Raw genomic sequence first — 17822 nt, 5'->3', positions numbered from 1 at the left:
CCTCTTCCCTCAAAAAGGGATTAAAATCTTCACGAGCCTCCAGACGTGCCTGGCACTTCCTGATTCTCCTTCCAGGGCTGGGGTTGAGCTGAGGCCTCTGGGGCATCACTTTTTTGAATGGAGTGAATGAATGAATGAGTACATTAATATACCGTAAGACGCAGCCCCCTGCCTAGCATTCCCTCTGGCAGGAATGCCAACTGTGACTCTGCTGGGTGGATTCTTGTTGACCCTGCAAAATTCAGTTCCGGGATTTTCCTCCTTCAGGAGGCATTCCCTGTCTGCCCACCCCCCCGCCCAGGGCTGAGCTCCCAATTATCCGCACATCTTTGGGTTCCTAGAAATCTTTGTCCCTTTTTTCTGAATGGGCTTGGGAGTATGGATCCCACTTCCCTGACAGACTGGGAACCTCTGGGTTCTTTTATGGGTCCCCCCTGGTTCTTTTATGGGTCCCCAGCACGACCGCAGGCACAAAGGGCTGAGCCAGGGAGGGTTTACTGAATGAATGAATGATTGAGCACTGCCTCTTGTGTCCATTCCAGAAATACCACCAAAAAATATAATATCATGGCTTTCAATGCAGCCGATAAAGTCAACCTCGCTACTTGGAATCAGGTAAGTCCCGTTTCTGAGGGCGTGAGAGAACCCGATCCTGGCCTTGGTGGTTGTTATAGTTGCTTAGTTGTTACAGTAACTAAGGCTTAGTATCCTCAGCTGTCCCCAAGTGGAGATAAGTGATGACTAAGGCCCAGGCTGAGCTGCTGGGCATCCCTGGGGGTGAGATATGTCTGACCCAGCAGGAGGCTTTCTCCTGAAAGAAGTTGTGCCCACTGTTGGGCATTTTGGACCGAGATTTATCTGGGCAAGGGAGGGGGCTGCCTCCTACAGATGATCTCAGAGCCCCCATTGCCGGAGGCCTTAGAAAGGTCTTTGGAAACTGTCTTAGTTTGTAGAGGCTGCTATAGCAGCATACCAGAGACTGGGTGGTTTATAAACAACAGACACTTAATTTATCACAGTTCCGGAGGTTGGAAGTCCAAGATCAAGGTGCCAACAAGATTTGGTGTCTGGTGAGGGTGTGCTTCCTGTTTCATAGCTGGTACATTTTCACTGTGTCCTCACCTGGCAGAAGGGGGATGGAGCTCTCTGGAATCCTTTATAAGGGCGCACATCCCACTCATAAGGCTCCACCCTCATAACCTAAGCATCTGCCAAAGGCCCCACCCCAGATACCATCACACTGGAGATTAGGTTTCAACAAATGTGTTTTGGGGGAATTCCCTGGTGGTCCAGTGGTTAGGACTCCACGCTTTCACTGCCGAGAGCCGGGGTTCAATGCCTGGTCGGGGAACTAAGATCCCACAAGCTGCGCAGCAAAAAAAAGCAAAGGCATTTTGGGGGGACAGAAACATCCATCCATAGCAAAAGCCATTAAAGGGTTAGAAACAGAGAATTGTAAAGTGATTTTGCCACTGTGGGGTTGAGGGCAGGTGAAGAGAGGACAGGGTGGAGGTGAAGGCTCTGGTCCAGGTGAGCCATGATGGGGTTTGGAGCAAACAGGTCATGAGAAATGGTTGGATTCTGGGGTTTCTTTCTTTTTCTTTTCTCTTTCTTTTTTTTTTTTTTTTTGAATTTTTGAATTTTACTTATTTTTTATACAGCAGGTTCTTATTAGTTATCTGTTTTATACATATTAGTGTATATATGTCAGTGCCAATCTTTTTCTTTCTTTCTTCCTTCCTTCCTTCCTTTCTAACTTTTCATTGGGAAATAATTTCAAACTTTCAAAAAGCTGCAAAAATTGACATGGTGCAGGGCTTGCCCAGATCCCTTCACCCACGTTCACCGAGCGCCTTTTCGCCAAGCAGGTGGCTTTGAGTGCGCGCCGCTCAGCTTCGGGGGAGGAAAGGGTGTTGGTGGTGGGATCGATGAGAGGTGTTGCGTCCTGTCCTCCCAGGCCCGGCTGGAACGCGACCTGAGCAACAAGAAGATTTACCAAGAGGAGGAGATGCCCGAGTCGGGCGCCGGCAGCGAGTTCAACCGCAGGCTCCGGGAGGAGGCGCGGAGGAAGAAGTACGGCATCGTCCTCAAGGAGTTCCGGCCCGAGGACCAGCCTTGGCTGCTCCGCGTCAATGGCAAATCAGGCCGGAAGTAAGTGCCGCTCTCCACCCCACTCCGCGGGTGCCCTCGGCTGAACTTTCATGTGCCTGCTGTACAGCGGGGGTAACAGCCCAGGAGTGACAGCTCATCCTCCCGCGAAGGGTTTTACTTGGGTAGATGAGCCGAGGGGATGCCCGGGCGGGAGCTCTGAAGGCCGGGATGCCCGAAGCCCGGGCTCTGGTACTGCGGCACCCAGCGAGGGGCCACCTGGGGTTCGGGGAGTGGGGAGGACAGAGGTTAGGGGGATGAAGGGCACTCCGGCAGAACAGCGAGCACGAAGGCACGAAGTGCCGAGCCCTAGGGACTGTCACAGCGCACGACAGTGACAGGGTGGGCAGATGGATAGGGCGGTGGGCACCAGGCTGCAGCTGGACTGTGGGTGGGCTGGGGCCCAGGGGAGCCTGAAGGCTGTAGGCAGGGAAGGGGCACGCTGTAAGACTGCCTCCACTTGTGGGTGATGCCAGAGGCCAGGAGGGGGCTGGCAGTGGTTCAGCCCCCAGGAAGATTCTGGAGGCAAATCTGGAGGGGTCTGACTGTAGGGCCCTGTGCTCTTCATGGCCAATCTAACAGGGTCCTTCCAGAAAGGACCATGACATGTATAATGCAAAGGAACCCTAAGCCCACTCTGCAAGGTGGGGAACCGTGCTTTCCAGATGTAGAAATCCAGGCTCAGACAGTCGAAGGGCCAGCCCAAGGCCTTCCAGCCTCAGATTCTGCTGGGAGGACCCAGGTGGCTCTGGAGAGGGAGCAGGCCTGGGGTTGCAGGGGGGTGTATGAGGGTGGGGCTGGGTCCTCTTCCTCTGGCCAACCATAACCTTTCACTCCATGCAGGTTCAAGGGCATAAAGAAGGGAGGTGTGACAGAGAACGCATCCTACTACATCTTTACCCAGTGCCCTGATGGGGCTTTTGAGGCCTTCCCCGTGCACAACTGGTACAACTTCACGCCGCTGGCCAAGCACCGCACGCTCACGGCCGAGGAGGCCGAGGAGGAGTGGGAGAGGTGAGTGAGGGGGCACGATTGGAAATGAGGTGCATCCCCCAAACTTCATTCCGGGTTGGGAGCTGGGGACTCAGTGGTGACCAAGCCAGATCTCACCAGCCCCTCAGGGAGCTCAAAGTCCAGTGGGGAGATGGACCTGGGACCATCAGGGATGCATAGTGCGGTGCAAGAGCCAGGGATGGGGGAGTGGCTGAGCTGAGCCCTGGAGCAGGAATCCGCAAGCAGAGTGGGGTCTCCCTGGCCTACATGGCTTCCCCCAGGCAGGTCTCACAGCTGGATCAACTGCTGGTAGAATACACATAAAATAACATTTACCATTTTTAAATGCACAGCTCGGTGGCATTAAGTACATTCACACTATCCAGCGACCATCCCCACCATCCACCTCCAGAACTTGCTCATCTCCCCAAACTGAAGCTCTGTCCCCATGAAACGCTGACTCCCCATCCCCTCCCCCAGCCCCTGGCCCCCACCATCTACTTCCTGTCTCTGGATTTGAGTCCTCTAGGGAGTGGAATCAGACAGTGTTTGTCCTTTTATGTCTGGCTTATATCACTGAGCATGGTGTCCTCAAGCTTCATCCACATTGTAGTGTGTATCGGTGCCTCATTTTTTTAAAATTTTAATTGTAGTAAAAAATATGTAAAATTTATCATCTTAACCATTTTTAAGTGTACCATTCAGTGGTGTTAAGTACATTTACATTCTTGTGTAATGGAGCTTCATTCCTGTTTTTTGTTTTTTTTTTCCTTCCAGTTTAATGGAGGTGTAATTGAAATCCAGCACTAAGTTTCAGGTGTACAGCATAATGTTTTGACTTACATACACCATGAAATGTTTACCACAATAACTTTTAGTGAACACCCATCATCTCATATAGGTATAAAATAAAAGAGAAGGAAAAAAAATTGTTTTCCTTGTGATGCGATCCCTTAGGGTTTACTCTCAATAACTTTCATATATAACATACAGCAGTGGTAATTAATCATAATCATGTCATACACTATACATCGCTAGTACTTATTTATCTTATAACTGGAAGTTTGTACCTTTTAACCACCTTCATCCAGTTCCCCCTCATGCCACTTCTGGTAACCACAAATCTGATTCCTTTTTCTGTGAGTTTGTTTGTTGAAGTATCATTGACCTACATCACTATGTTAGTTCCTAGTGTACAACCTAGTGATTCGATATTTCTATACATTTCAAAATGATCACCACGATGAGTCGAGTTGCATCATCACCATATAAAGATACTGTGTCATTGTTGACTCTGTTCCTATCCTGTACATTTTATCCCCGTGACATGTTTTACAACTGAAAGTTTGTACCTCTTAATATCCCTCACCTATTTCACTCATCCTCTCACTCCTCTTCCCTCTGGCGACCACCTGTTTGTTCCCTGTATCTATGACTCTTTCTGTTTTGTTATGTTTGTTTTTTTTTTTTAGATTCCACATATAAGTACAGTATTTATCTTCCACATCTTGGCTATTGTAAATAGTGCTGTAATGAACATAGGGGTGCATATATCTTTTTGAGTTAGTGTTTTTCTTTTCTTCGGAAAGATACCCAGAAGTGGAATTTTGGATTGTACGGTAGTTTTAATTTAATCTCCATATTGTTTTCCACAGTGGCTGCACCAATTTACATTCCCACCAACAGTGCACGAGGGTTCCCTTTTCTCCACACCCTCACCAACCCTTGTTATTTGTTGTCTTTTGATAATAACCATTCTGACTGGTGTGAGGTGATATCTCATTACAGTTTTGATTTGCATTTCCCTGATCATTTGTGATGTTGAGCATCTCTTCACGTGTTTGTTGGCATCTGTATGTCTTTTTTGGAAAAATGTCTATTCAGGTCTTCTGCCCATTTTTTAATCAGGTTGTTTGCTTTTTTGATGTTGAGTTGTATGAGTTCTTTGTATTTTGGATATTAACCCCTTATCAGATATATCATTTGCAAATACCTTCTCCCATTCAGTGGGCAACCTTTTTGGCTCGTTGATGGTTTCCTTCACTGTGCAAAAGCTTTTTAGTTTGGTGTTGCCCTATTTGTTTATTTTTGCTGTTGTTTCCCTTGTCTGGGGAGACATATCCAAAAAAATATTGCTAAGACCAATGTCAAAGAGTATACTGCTTATGTTTTCTTCTAGAATTTTTATGCTTTCAGGTCTTACATTTAAGTCTTTAATCCATTTTGAGTTTATTTTTGTGTGTGGTGTGAGAGAATAGTCCCATTTTCTCAACACCGTTTATTGAAGAGACTGTCTTCTCTTCATTGTATATTCTTGCCTCCTTTGTCATCGATTTATTGACTACATAATGTGTGTTCATTTCTAGACTGTCTATTCTGTTCCACTGGTCTATGTGTTTTTGTGCCAGTACCATACTGTTTTGATGACTGTAGGTTTGTAGTATAGTTTGAAAGCAGGGAGCATGATACCTCCAGCTTTGTTGTTGTTTCTCAAAGTTGTTCTGGCTACTTGGGGTCTTTTGTCTTTTCATAGAAATTTCAGAATTATTTTTTTGGTTCTGTGAAAAATGCCATTGGTATTTTGATAGGGATTGCATTGACTCTCTAGATTGCCTTGGGTAGTACGGTCGCTTTAACAATATTCATTATCCCAATCCATGAGTGTGGTGTATCTTTCCATTTGTTCGTGTCATCTTCAATTTCTTTCTTATAGTTTTCTGAGTACAAGTCTTTCACCTCCTTGGTTAGATTTATACCTAGGTATTTTATTCTTTTGGATGCGATTGTAAATGGGATTGTTTTCTTAATTTCTCTTTCTGATAGTTTTTTGTTAGCGTGTAGAAACACAACAGATTTGTATATATTAGTTTTATATCCTGCAGTATCATTTATCAGTTCTAATTGTTTTTGTGGTGGTGTGTTTAGGATTTTCTGTATATAGTATCATGTCATCTGCAGACAGTTTTACTTCTTCCATTCCAATTCAGATTCCTTGTATTTATTTTTTCTTATCTGATGGTTGTGGCTAGGACTTCCAGTACCATGTTGAATACAGCTTCATTCTTTTTATATACTACCCATGGATTCTGCTCCTGTTGTTAGATACAATCCTAAGACTCTCTTTATTTTTATTATTTTAAAATTTTAAAATAAATTTATTTATTTATTTATTTTTGGCTGCGTTGGGTCTTCGTTGCTGCACACAGGCTTTCTCTAGTTGTGGCAAGCGGGGGCTGCTCTTCATTGTGGTGCATGGGCTTCTCACTGCAGTGGCTTCTTCTGTTGCAGAGCACAGGCTCTAGGCACATGGCTTCAATAGTTATGGCACACAGGCTCAGTAGTTGTGGTGCACGGGCTTAGCTGCTCCGTGGCATGTGGGATCTTCCTGGACCAGGGCTCGAACCCCTGTCCCCAGCATTGGCAGGCAGATTCTTAACCACTGCACCACCACCAGGGAAGTCCCCTAAGACTGTCTTTAAATGCAATCACATTTTTAAAAACTTTCATCACCACTGTAAATGGAAACACCAGTACCCCCTGTCATTAAAAAGAAGGCACCCATGAACTACAACAAAAGCGACGGATGTGACTGTATCATATGGCCTGATTCTGTTGCCCGAGAGAGGCCCTGAGCCCAAGCGGGGTGCTGGGGCATCAGCGTCACATGAGGCCTTCTCCTGAGGGACCCTGGGTAGAGCGGGAACTGAAGGAGGGCCAGCTCACCCTGTGTGATCTCAGGCTGTTGCTGCCACACATGTGCATCCCCATGTGCGGGGTCAGCTTGTCCCTCTTATCGCCTACATGTGTCTGTGGTTCCCCTCTGGGGAATACCCGGTGGAAGTGTAGGGTGGCACCTGGGACAAGGCCCAGCTCCTGAAGGCGGGTTCTGGAGCCAGGCCCCTTGTCAGCCCCTGCTGTACCCCCTGCCCACAGGAGAAACAAAGTCCTGAACCACTTCAGCATCATGCAGCAGCGGCGGCTCAAGGACCAGGACCAGGACGAGGAGGACGAGGAGAAGGAGAAGCGTGGGCGCAAGAAGGCCAGTGAGCTGCGCATCCACGACCTGGACGATGACCTGGAGGTGTCCTCTGATGACAGCGAGGCCAGTGGCGAGGAGGGTGAGGCTGGCAGAGCTTCCATGGCTGGGGTGATCGGCACAGCTGCCTGATTAGTGCCCGGTCATAATTTATCAAGGTGCCTGTGTGATGACTCAGAGAGGTTAATTCCCCTGAAAGGAAAACTTGGTTACTCATGGCCCCCTGGGCCCGGGAGCTCGGCCGCTTGGGGGAAGCGCCAGGGTTGGTAGGAGGCAGCAGGGAGCCACAGGAAGGCCTTGGCCACAGCCTCAACTGGGGTTTCCAAGGAAACGGCTTAGGACTGGCCAGTTTGAGTCATGCCAGTGGGCTCTGGGCCAAGGCATGGTCTCTGGCTGCGCAGGTGATATAGGGCAGGGATGGCGGCCCTGCGTGTGAAAGAGAAGGGGGTGGTGGGGGTGTGGGGTCGGGTTGGCCTGTGGGTGAGAGGTGTGCCCCTGGGCTAGCTCTTTGCCTCTTGGAGGAATTAGGGCCAGTCCTGGTGTCTCCCCAGGGGGCAGAGGCCCGAGAGACATCAGGTGTCATCGAATACGCAAAGTGTGAAGGCTGCCCATCCGAGCCCCTCCCCTTGTCTCCCCTTCCCCAGGCGGCCGAGCCATCAAAGCCAAGAGGAACGTGCCGCCCAGCAAGGGGGGCAGGAAGAAGAAGAAGAAGAAGGGGTCAGACGACGAGGCCTTTGAGGACAGTGACGACGGGGACTTCGAGGGCCAGGAGGTGGACTACATGTCCGATGGCTCCAGGTGAGGCAGGCAGGAAGCAGGTGTGAGACCCTGGGCCGGCCTGCAGACGTGCTCCCTCACCCTCTGCCGGCTCTCTGCTTGTCTTACAGCAGCTCCCAGGACGAGCTGGAGGGCAAGCCCAAGGTCACCCAGCAGGAGGAGGGCCCCAAGGGCGTGGACGAGCAGAGTGAGAGCAGCGAGGAGAGCGAGGAGGAGAAGCCACCCGAGGAGGACAAGGAGGAGGAGGAGGAGAAGAAGGCGCCCACGCCGCAGGAGAAGAAGCGGAGGAAAGGTGGGTGCGCCTCCCCCGGCCGCGCCCCAGGCCCCTGATCTGGGATGGGGCGGGGGGGCGGGGCCTCCGCTCCTGACGCCCCTCCTCTGGCCCTGCGCAGACAGCAGTGAGGAGTCGGACAGCTCGGAGGAGAGCGACATCGACAGCGAGGCCTCCTCGGCGCTTTTCATGGCGGTAAGGCCCAGCCCGGGGCGGGGGGACGGGGTGTGTCCCTCTCCAGACTCACATCCCCAACCCTGGTGTCCGCAGAAGAAGAAGACGCCCCCCAAGAGGGAGCGGAAGCAGTCGGGCGGCAGCTCCCGGGGCAACAGCCGGCCCGGCACACCCAGCACGGAGATGGGCAGCACCTCCTCCACCCTGCGGGCGGCCGCCAGCAAGCTGGAGCAGGGTGAGTCGCCCCATCCCACCCTGCCCGCCTCAACCTCTTGACCCCGTCCTTGCCCTCCCTTTCAGCATCCTGTCTGCCTGCCCCTGAGCCCCTTGCACATGTAATCCTGGCACCGCTGGCCCGGGGTCCCCCCAGGGGTCCAACCTCCCCGCCCCAAGGCTCAGCCCCGCCTCTGCTCCCACAGGGAAGCGGACCAGCGAGACGCCGGCGGCCAAGCGGCTGCGGCTGGACACCGGGCCCCAGAGCCTGTCGGGGAAGTCCACCCCTCAGCCCCAGTCCGGGAAGTCCACCCCCAGCAGCGGGTAAGCTGGCGAGGATGGCAAGAGCAGGGAGGGGGCTTGGAGGGGGGCCTCAGAGGGGGAGCCTCGGAGGGGGCCTTGGGGACGGAGGGCCGCCTGCTGACACCCACCTGCCCACCTCCAGTGACGTGCAGGTGACCGAGGATGCCGTGCGCCGCTACCTGACACGGAAGCCCATGACCACCAAGGACCTGCTGAAGAAGTTCCAGACCAAGAAGACGGGGCTGAGCAGTGAGCAGACGGTGAACGTGCTGGCCCAGATCCTCAAGCGCCTGAACCCCGAGCGCAAGATGATCAATGACAAGATGCACTTCTCCCTCAAGGAGTGAGGCTCCCCCCAATAAACTTGCTCTGTTTTCTAGAATCCTCGGGCTCTTGGTTCCCACGCTCACCACCTCCTGTCCCACTGCCCGTCTGTCACCCCACCCTCTGAGTCTGAAGACCCCAGTGTTTTCTCCACAGTTTACTTCTCTCAGTCTCCAGTCCCCTGCTTCTGAAACCTCTAGAACTTAATCCTCTCCTTACCCCTCAACCTCCCCCACTGAGCTTCTGCTGGGTGATTTCTTTCAGGTCTTCCATTTGACCAGTTCTCTCTTCAGCTGTGGCTTATCCACCACCTAAACCCACTCAGTACTTAGTTTCACTGTCTGTTTTCCAATTCTCCAAGTTATCTTTGTTTCTTTTTCAGATCAGCAGGTCTGTTTTGAGTGTCTGGCCCCTTCTGTTTTTGATCCCTTCTTTCGCATTTTTAGTTTTAAGCATCCTTGACTTACAGTCTCCATCACACTCACCTTAGGACCTGAAGCTCACGGGCATCCTGTTGTATCCTGACTCCTTTTCATGATCTGTTCTCATGTTTTGGGATCTGGGATGGCGGACTCGTGGCCAGCTCGGGCCTCCATCTGTGAGACTCCTGCATGGTCTGCTTTGCAGGCAAGTCCTTCCAGATGGTTTTTGCATATGCTCCCAGCAGGTGCCCCAAAAGTCCTGTCCTGAGCCCATTTTAGGTGTGGTTCTCAGCTTGTGGCTCTCCCTACACGGCCACAAAATCCCAAACCCCCTTCTTGCTGATCTTGGCATCTGGCCCCTGTTTTTCAACTTCCCAGTAATGTTTCTGGGGCTTCCCTTAGATTCTTAACAAGTTGGTCAGGCATTTATTTTATGTAGCATTGCTAGGAGTGCTGTAGCAGCAGGGCTTTTTGAGTTCGTGGACAGTCACGTTGCTGGAAACGGAATTTGGCAGCAGGAATACTTTTGAACCCCCGTTGGAGTGATCCAGCTGGGGGCAGGATGCCGGCCTTCCGTCTTGCCCAAGCTGGAGACTGCGGGCGGAAAACTTTCCCATCCAGTTCCACAGGGCTTTGGCTGCCGAGCGGGAATGCCTGAGACGCCAGGTTAATTCCTAGGAATGTCCCAGGTCATTCCACCCTCCCTCCCCATCCTTCCGCCAGGCCTTTTGGGAGAGGAGCGATGGCCCCTTGCCCTGGCAATTTCACCCCTGCTCTGCCTGCCACGTGGACCGAGGTCTAAGGCCTCCCCACCGGGCCGGGCCATGTGCCCCAGTGGTTCAGAGCAGGGGTCTTGCATTCAGCTTGACTTGGGTCCAAATCCCACCAGTGTTTCTTAATTCCGGGTGACTTTGGTAAGTGACATTCCCCCCCACCCCATCTGAAAGTAGTCTCAATAAACAGTGCAAGAAGAACAACCACACCAAAATCATTGAGGCGGTCCCCTGTGGGTGGAGTTGAGGTCCTCGCCAGTCTCTTGCTGATACAAAAGGCAGCGAATAACCCTGAGCTTGCATCTTGGCTCACCTGAGGAGGATGAGTTCCTGAGCAGGTGTCCTGGATCAGAGGGATGTGATTTGCAGTTTCTATAGCAAATGCTCAGGTGCTACCGATTTACAGTGCTACCAACAGGTGTGCCCGTGTCACTCACTCACACTCACACACACACACACACACACACACACACACACACAGGTGTAAGCAGACTTTGATGTCTGCCAATCTTGGGTACACAGTCTCATCCGAGTTTTAACCCAGTCTCACCTGCGTGAGATTGAGCACCTCGTCAAACCTCCACAAGCTGTTCCTATTTCCCTTCCTCAGAAGCTCTCGCAACTGCACAGTGCCAGGCACCACGTTACACACTAAATGCATCTTCTGTCTGTCCTCCCCATGTGGGAGGGACTCTGGTTTAGCCCCCTTTCGCGGCTGGGGATGGAGGCTCACTTCCCTGGGGTGATGGGAAGGGCAGGGAGGTCACCGGGACCAGGACGGGGCCTAACCGCCCCTCCTGCTCTGATGCCCTCTGACCCTAGGGCAGGACTGAGGTCCTAGGGGGCTCAGGTTGGCCTTCTAGAGATAGGAGTCCCTGCGGGGTGAGCTTCCTGCCCCTGGTGTCCCAGCTCTTGGCTGTCCCCGGGCCTCTCCCCTTTCCTGTTTTGATGCTGGCTCGGCCAGGCCCGGAGACAGGGGCATGATGTCTTAATCCTCCAGGCAGGAGCCATGATGGATTCCCCGTCAGCTCACCCACCTGCCAACCCACCTCTTCCCCCTACCCACATCTGCTCTACCTGATGCATGACACAGGGGCTACTGAGCCCAGCACCCTGCCCAAGTGGGGAGAGCCCCCAATGGGGGACCCACGGGGCCCCCCACCTCTCCCTCCAGACGGCAGGTCGGGTGGGGACCCTGGTTGCCCGCCCTGGGCTCGGCCCTGGCTGCCGCCACGACACTCGTAAATCAGGGGGCGGAGGGGGTGTCGGAAATAGGTCTGTGGAATGTCTGGATGGGGTATGCGGGGGGTGTGCGCCCTTAACTCTTAGGAGGACGTGGGGTGTGGGGCAGGAGGAAAGGGACTGCCTGGGCCCCAGGTGTGGGACGCGGAGGCCTTTGTGACAGGGCAGCGGCCGGCAGTGAAGAGGTTATCTCCCCAGCTCAGGCAGGGGGATAAATTGAGGGCGCAGGGCATCTCCACCCTCAGGACCTGCCCGTCACCATGACCACAGGACGAGTCCTGCTAGGCTTTCTGCTGCTCCTGACCCTGCACTTGGACCTCCGCGGGGGCCCTGGGGCCTGGGGGGCTTCGGTGGTGGAGGAGGAGCTCTTGTCTGAGCCAGTGGTGGACAGAGGCACCCAGAGGCCGCAGCTGGGTAAGGATCTCCAGAACCCCGTGCGCTCCCCGACTCCTTCCTGCCCAGACCCTGCCCGCTGTCAGCTGTCCCCTGTCCCCACAGGCGCCCGCCTGCGCCGAGCCCTGGCCGGCCCGTGCCAGCTGTGGAGCCTATCCTTGCCCGTGGCTGAGCTGGGCTTGGGCTACACGTCGGAGGAGACGGTCATCTTCCGCTACTGTGCCGGCAGCTGTCCCCGCGGCGCCCGCACCCAGCACGGCCTGACGCTGGCCCGGCTGCGGGGCCAGGGCCGAGCCCACGGTGGGCCCTGCTGCCGCCCCACCCGCTACGCCGATGTGGCCTTCCTCGACGACCGCCACCGCTGGCAGCGGCTGCCCCAGCTCTCGGCGGCAGCCTGTGGCTGCGGCGGCTGAGAATGCCCGGCCTGGGGCCCTGCAGCCGCTGGAGGAGCTCAGCTGACTTATTTATTGGAGGCTTGGATGCTGAGGCAAAGAGAAGGGGAGGTGGTTTGGGCCGCCAGCAAGGGGCGCAATAAAGGAAACTGCTCCTCCAGCCTCGTGAGTGTGTGTCCTGCCAGGGATGCTCCCGATGGGTGGGGAGGTGGGGTCCCAGGCTTCCCCTGCAGATTCCAGCCCCCCAAAACAGCCGGTGCCAGGAAGGCCAGCTTGTCCACTCTCCAACTTTATTCACAAACACGGTGTCTTGAGCAGCTGGCGGGGAGGGCCCCAAGGTCAGCAGGGTGGGGGCAGCTGTCCAGGCTCCCCAGGCTCCATCCCCTCAGGGAGGGAGCGGCAGATCACGGAGATGCGTCGGCCCCGGGGAACCCGACGCTCCCCAAAAAAGGACTCTTCATCCCGAAGGATCTCGTGGGAGAAGTCATAACGGGCCGAACCCCTGCAAGAGAAAATAGAGGCTGTGGCCAGGTGGGGTGAGGGCAGCCCCTGTTCCAGGCAGAGCGCCTGCGGTGGGGGGTAGAGTCTGCCGTCAGGGCTGAATGAGAGAAGGTGCTCAAAGTGCTGGGTGGGCATCTCAGGAGTTACTGGTGGGGTGGGGGCTCCCTGGCTGCCAGTACCTAAGGATGTAGAGGGAGCCCGGCTCCAGCAAGAGTTCCAGCCACTCCCCTGGCTCCTGGGTGTGCACCAGCCGCATGACGCTGGGAGACAGCAAGGACAGGCCAGCAATCGTGGATCCACAGAACTGGAAGAGGGGACACACTGGCAGGTGGGCTTTGGCCTGGCCGGCTCACCCCCAGCCGGGAACTCCAAGGCACTGGCCTCTGCCCACCTTGATGCTGTCCACGTGTGGCTTGATGTAGCCCCGAGGTTCCAGGTCCAGCACGTGCACCGAGGAGAGCAGGGTCTGGCCGGGGCCAAAGGCGGCTGCCTGCACACGCTGCAGGATGGACCGGCTTGCCTCTGACCAGCGTGACTTCTCTGTCTCTCGGAAGCCGTGGATGGCCTGCCCAGAGAGCTCAGGTCAAGCCTGGAAGCTCCCGGGGGGAAAAGGGAAACTGAGGCACATTGTGGGGCTGGGGTGGGTTGGGGGAGAGGGTGGTGGAAGTGCAAAGCAAAGGCCTGGTTTTTCCATCATGACCCTTGACCCCACCCTCAACTTACAACCTTGGTCCTATCTACCCCATGATGCTGGGTCTCAGACCCCAACCCTGACCCATCTGGGTCTGGCCTTAGTCCTTTTTTAAAAAAATTTATTTATTTTTGGCTGTGTTGAGCCTCCGTTGCTGCACGCAGGCTTTCTCTAGTTGCGGCGAGCGGGGGCTACTCTTCGTTGTGGTGTGCGGGCTTCTCATTGCGGTGGCTTCTCTTGTTGCGGAGCACGGGCTTAAGTAGCTGTGGCGTCTGGGCTCAGGAGTTGTGGCACATGGGCTTAGTTGCTCCGTGGCGTGTGGGATCTTCCTGGACCAGGGATCGAACCCCTGGCCTCAGTCCTTTCTACTCACCATCAGGCTCCAATTCAGTCCCAGATGCCGTCCCTAATGCTGGCCCAGCTTCAATATTCACAACGTGATCCCACCCAACACCAGGTCCACCCCCAACCCGTGACCCTCCCTCACTCCCTCCACACCGTTTCCGCCCCTAACTTTGGTCCTGTTCCCCAAACACCCCTCAGTTCCAGGTTCTGCCTCCAGTTATGACCCCGCCCTCATGTCCAAAGCGCTCTCCCTGCCCGCAAGGCCCCTCAGCTTCAAGACGCTGCCCCCATTCCCAGGTCCCGCCCCCAGATGTAGCCCAGCCCACCCCAGGGCTCCACTCCCCGTCCCGCCCCTAACGTCCCAGGCCCCGCCGCGCTGTAGCTCCGCCCCCAGCGCCAGCAGCCTCACCGCGTCCCAGTGATCGTACTCGTATCGACGGCGGCGCAGCTCGGGTTCCAGCTCGTCGCTCAGTGTCTCCTCCTCGGCCGCGCTCAGGAAGCTGGGCCGTACCACGGCCGCATCCCGTAGGCGACTTAGCACGGCCGGCCCCGAGCCCCGCACCCAGCCCTGCCCGGGCACGCTCCACAGCGCCAGCCGCCCACTCCCGGCCATAGCCCCGGAGCCAGGTCGTGGAAGCTGCCGGGGTCGGGAGCACGCCCCGCCCCAGAGCCATTGGCTGTGGTTATGCCGAGTGCGTCCAGCGATTGGCGTTCCTCAGAGTCCCGCCTCTCGCTCAAGGCTACTGGTTGTTACTCGGCTCGCCCTCTCGAGCTATTGGCTCTCCCCAGAATCCGCCTCCTCTCCCGCGCTATTGGGCGCCATCGCCCGCAGTGACTCAGACTACTGGCTGTGCCTAAAATCCGTCTTCCAGAGGGCGGGGCGGGGGTGGTGAAGGCTTGATCGGGCCGGGGGTCAGAGGTCAGGGGTCATAGAAGGATTGGGCCAAGGCTAGAGGTAAAGGGCAGAGTACAGCTAGGCTGAGATCTAGGGGTCAGGGGAGTGAGGTCAAGGCTGTGATTATAGGCTGGGGCCAGGTTTGTGGAGTTGGGGGATTCAGTCAGAGGTCAAAGCGAGGCGCCTCCCGTTCCCCCTCTCTTTACTGGGTCATTTCCATCCCCATACAAATAGGCTGGCTCCCAGCTTAAAAACAGGACATAAACAAAAAATCCTCTTCCTTTAATGGTAGAATTGTCATGTCACCATTTTGCAGCCCTTATTGGAATATTGGTGGTTCTAGACAAGGACTCTCATTCCCTCCTAACGTCATGAAAGAGGGACAACTGGATTTAATGTGCCTCCTGTTAGAAGGCACCCTCAACTGAGAGGTCATTTGCCAAAAAGCGGAACCTGAATCCGATCAGACTTGTATAGATTCATACACCAGGTTACCGGAAATACCAAGGACAGAATCACATCATCAAAATTGAGACAGAGGGAAAGTCCACAAGACAAACAACGATGTTTCTCTGACAAGTGAATTTCAAGGAAAGAGAAGAAAAAGAGGGAGAGATTGAGAGATTAAGGGGAAACCTGCAGTAATAAGACACTTAGAGATTTATCAACCAGCGGCAATGCCTGCATCTTATTGGGATCCTGATTGGAACAAACTAAAAAAAAGAAATAGCGACAACCGGGGAAATTTTGACATGGGTTGAATATTCGACCATCGTAAGTGTTGTTATTTTTTTTTAAGTTTGAAAATGATATTGTGGTTGTCTTTTTAAAGATTCCTTATCCTTTTGTCTATTTATTTATTTTTTTAATTTTTACAGTTTTTTTGTGGTTTTTTTTTGCGGCACTGCTTGGCATGTAGGATCTTAGTTCCCTGACCAGGGATTGAACCTGTACCCCCTGCAGTGGAAGCGTGGATTCTTAACCACGGGACCACCAGGGAAGTCCCTATTTACTTACTTATTTATTTATTTAGTTTTAGCTGCGTTGGGTCTTCGTTGCTGGGGCCGGCATTCTCCAGTTTTGGCGAGCGGGAGCTACCCTTCATTGCGGTGCATAGGCTTTTCATTGTGGTGGCTTCTCTTGTTGCGGAGCACGGGCTCTAGGCACTTGGGCTTCAGTACTTGTGGCATGTGGGCTCAGTAGTTGTGGCTCACGGGCTCTAGAGCGCAGGCTCAGTAGTTGTGGAGCACGGGCTCAGTTGCTCCGCGGCATGTGGGATCTTCCCGGACCAGGGCTCGAAAACCCGTGTCCCCGGCATTGGCAGGCAGATTCTTAACCACTGCGCCACCACGGAAGTCCCCCTATTTATTTATTTATAATTTTATTTATTTATTTATAAATTTATTTATTTATTTATGGCTGCGTTGGATCTTCGTTGCTGCTCGCGGGCTTTCTCTAGTTTCAGCGAGCGGGGCTTACTCTTGGTTGCGGTGCGCTGGCTTCTCATTGCAGTGGCTTCTCTTGTTGCGGAGCATGGGCTCTAGGCACATGGGCTTCAGTAGTTGTGGCACACGGGCTCAGTAGTTGTGGCTCGCGGGCTCTAGAGCACAGGCTCAGTAGTTGTGGCGCACGGGCTTAGTTGCTCCGCGGCATGTGGGATCTTCCCAGACCAGGGCTCGAACCCGTGTCCTCTGCACTGGCAGGCGGATTCTTGACCACTGAGCCACCAGGGGAGTCCCCCCCATTTATTTTTATTTTAATTTTTAAAATTTGTTTTTGGCTGCGTTGGGTCTTCGTTGCTGCACGTGGGCTTTCTCTAGCTGCGGCAAGCAGGGGCTACTCTTCGTGTGGTGTGCAGGCTTCTCATTGCGGTGCCTTCTCTCGTTGCAGAGCACAGGCTCTAGGGGCGCAGGCTTCAGTAGTTGTGGCTCACAGGCTCTAGAGCGCAGGCTCAGTAGGCGTGGTGCACGGGCTTCGTCGCTCCGCGGCATGTGGGATCTTCCCGGACCAGGGCTTGAATCCATGTCCCCTGCATTGGCAGGCGGATTCTTAACCACTGTGCCACCAAGGAAGGCCCCCGCTAGTTATTTTTCATTAACTTTTTTTTTGAATGAAAGATTCTTTAAATTCTGTAGTGCTTTATAATTTTCAAAAGTTTCACACACACGATTTCATATAATCCCATAATAACCCTTTTTTTAATCCCCTACGCCTATATTGCCCCTCTCCCCTTCCCTCTTCCCACTGGTAACCACTAGTTTGTTCTCTGTATCAGGGGTCCTCAACCCCTGGGCCGCGGACTGGCCTTTTAGGAACCGGGCTGCACAGCAGGAGGTGAGTGGCAGGTGAGCACGTGAAGCTTCATCTGCTGCTCCCCATTGCTCCCCATCGCTCGCATTACCGCCTGAACCATCCCCCCACCCCCAATGTCCTTGGAAAAATTGTCTTCCACAATTGACTAGTTTGTTGTACTTCTTTAGATTCCACATATTAGTGATACCATACAGAATTTGTCTTTCTGTCTGACTTAATTCACTTAGCTTAATACCCTCCAAGTCTATCCGTGGTGCTGCAAATGGCAAAACCTCATTCTTGTTCATGGCTAAGTAGTATTCCACCACATATATATACACCACATCTTTAAAAATATATATATATTTTTTTTAATTTTATTTATTTATTTATTTATTTTTGGCTGTGTTGAGTCTTCGTTTCTGTGCGAGGGCTTTCTCCAGCTGCGGCGAGTGGGGGCCACTCTTCATCGCGGTGCGCGGGCCTCTCGTTGCGGAGCACAGGCTCCAGACTCGCAGGCTCAGTAGTTGTGGCTTACGGGCCCACTTGCTCCGCGGCATGTGGGATCCTCCCAGACCAGGGCTCGAACCCGTGTCCCCTGCATTGGCAGGCAGACTCTCAACCACTGCGTCACCAG

At 53.8% G+C, this 17822-nt stretch overlaps 3 protein-coding genes across 5 annotated transcripts; 2 read left to right on the top strand and 1 right to left on the bottom strand.

Annotated features, from left to right (window-relative positions):
* The first annotated feature begins 540 nt into the window (after positions 1–540).
* On the top strand, positions 541–9297 carry GTF2F1 (general transcription factor IIF subunit 1). The gene is made up of 10 exons (XM_079703923.1): positions 541–615; positions 1958–2151; positions 2992–3162; positions 7075–7259; positions 7822–7975; positions 8065–8246; positions 8347–8420; positions 8496–8634; positions 8819–8936; positions 9058–9297. Exons 1-10 carry the CDS (start codon positions 568–570, stop codon positions 9260–9262), a joined length of 1470 nt encoding a protein of 489 aa, XP_079560049.1. The 5' UTR covers positions 541–567; the 3' UTR covers positions 9263–9297.
* A 2627-nt stretch (positions 9298–11924) lies between these two features.
* Positions 11925–12482, top strand: PSPN (persephin; the record flags this gene model as incomplete). Its single annotated transcript, XM_079703680.1, has 2 exons — positions 11925–12090; positions 12175–12482. The coding sequence occupies exons 1-2, from the start codon at positions 11937–11939 to the stop codon at positions 12480–12482; spliced, it is 462 nt and encodes a 153-aa protein (XP_079559806.1). The 5' UTR covers positions 11925–11936.
* A 247-nt stretch (positions 12483–12729) lies between these two features.
* On the bottom strand, positions 12730–14630 carry ALKBH7 (alkB homolog 7). Of its 3 annotated transcripts, none has more exons than XM_079703503.1 (4): positions 14408–14630; positions 13354–13527; positions 13142–13266; positions 12730–12963 (listed from the first exon to the last, which is right to left on the bottom strand). In XM_079703503.1, the coding sequence occupies exons 1-4, from the start codon at positions 14609–14611 to the stop codon at positions 12801–12803; spliced, it is 666 nt and encodes a 221-aa protein (XP_079559629.1). In that variant the 5' UTR covers positions 14612–14630; the 3' UTR covers positions 12730–12800. The 3 variants fall into 3 exon arrangements, with proteins under 3 accessions (XP_079559629.1, XP_079559630.1, XP_079559631.1); XM_079703504.1 differs by having other exon boundaries at positions 13354–13551; positions 14427–14630; XM_079703505.1 differs by lacking the exon at positions 13142–13266 and having other exon boundaries at positions 13354–13551; positions 14427–14630.
* Positions 14631–17822: the final 3192 nt, after the last annotated feature.

The sequence above is a fragment of the Hyperoodon ampullatus genome, assembly GCF_949752795.1.
Source record: "Hyperoodon ampullatus genome assembly, chromosome: 4".
In the NCBI taxonomy this organism is placed as follows: domain Eukaryota; kingdom Metazoa; phylum Chordata; class Mammalia; order Artiodactyla; family Ziphiidae; genus Hyperoodon; species Hyperoodon ampullatus.
Note: the sequence above shows the minus strand (reverse complement) of the source record. Positions and strands in the feature narration are given on the sequence as shown.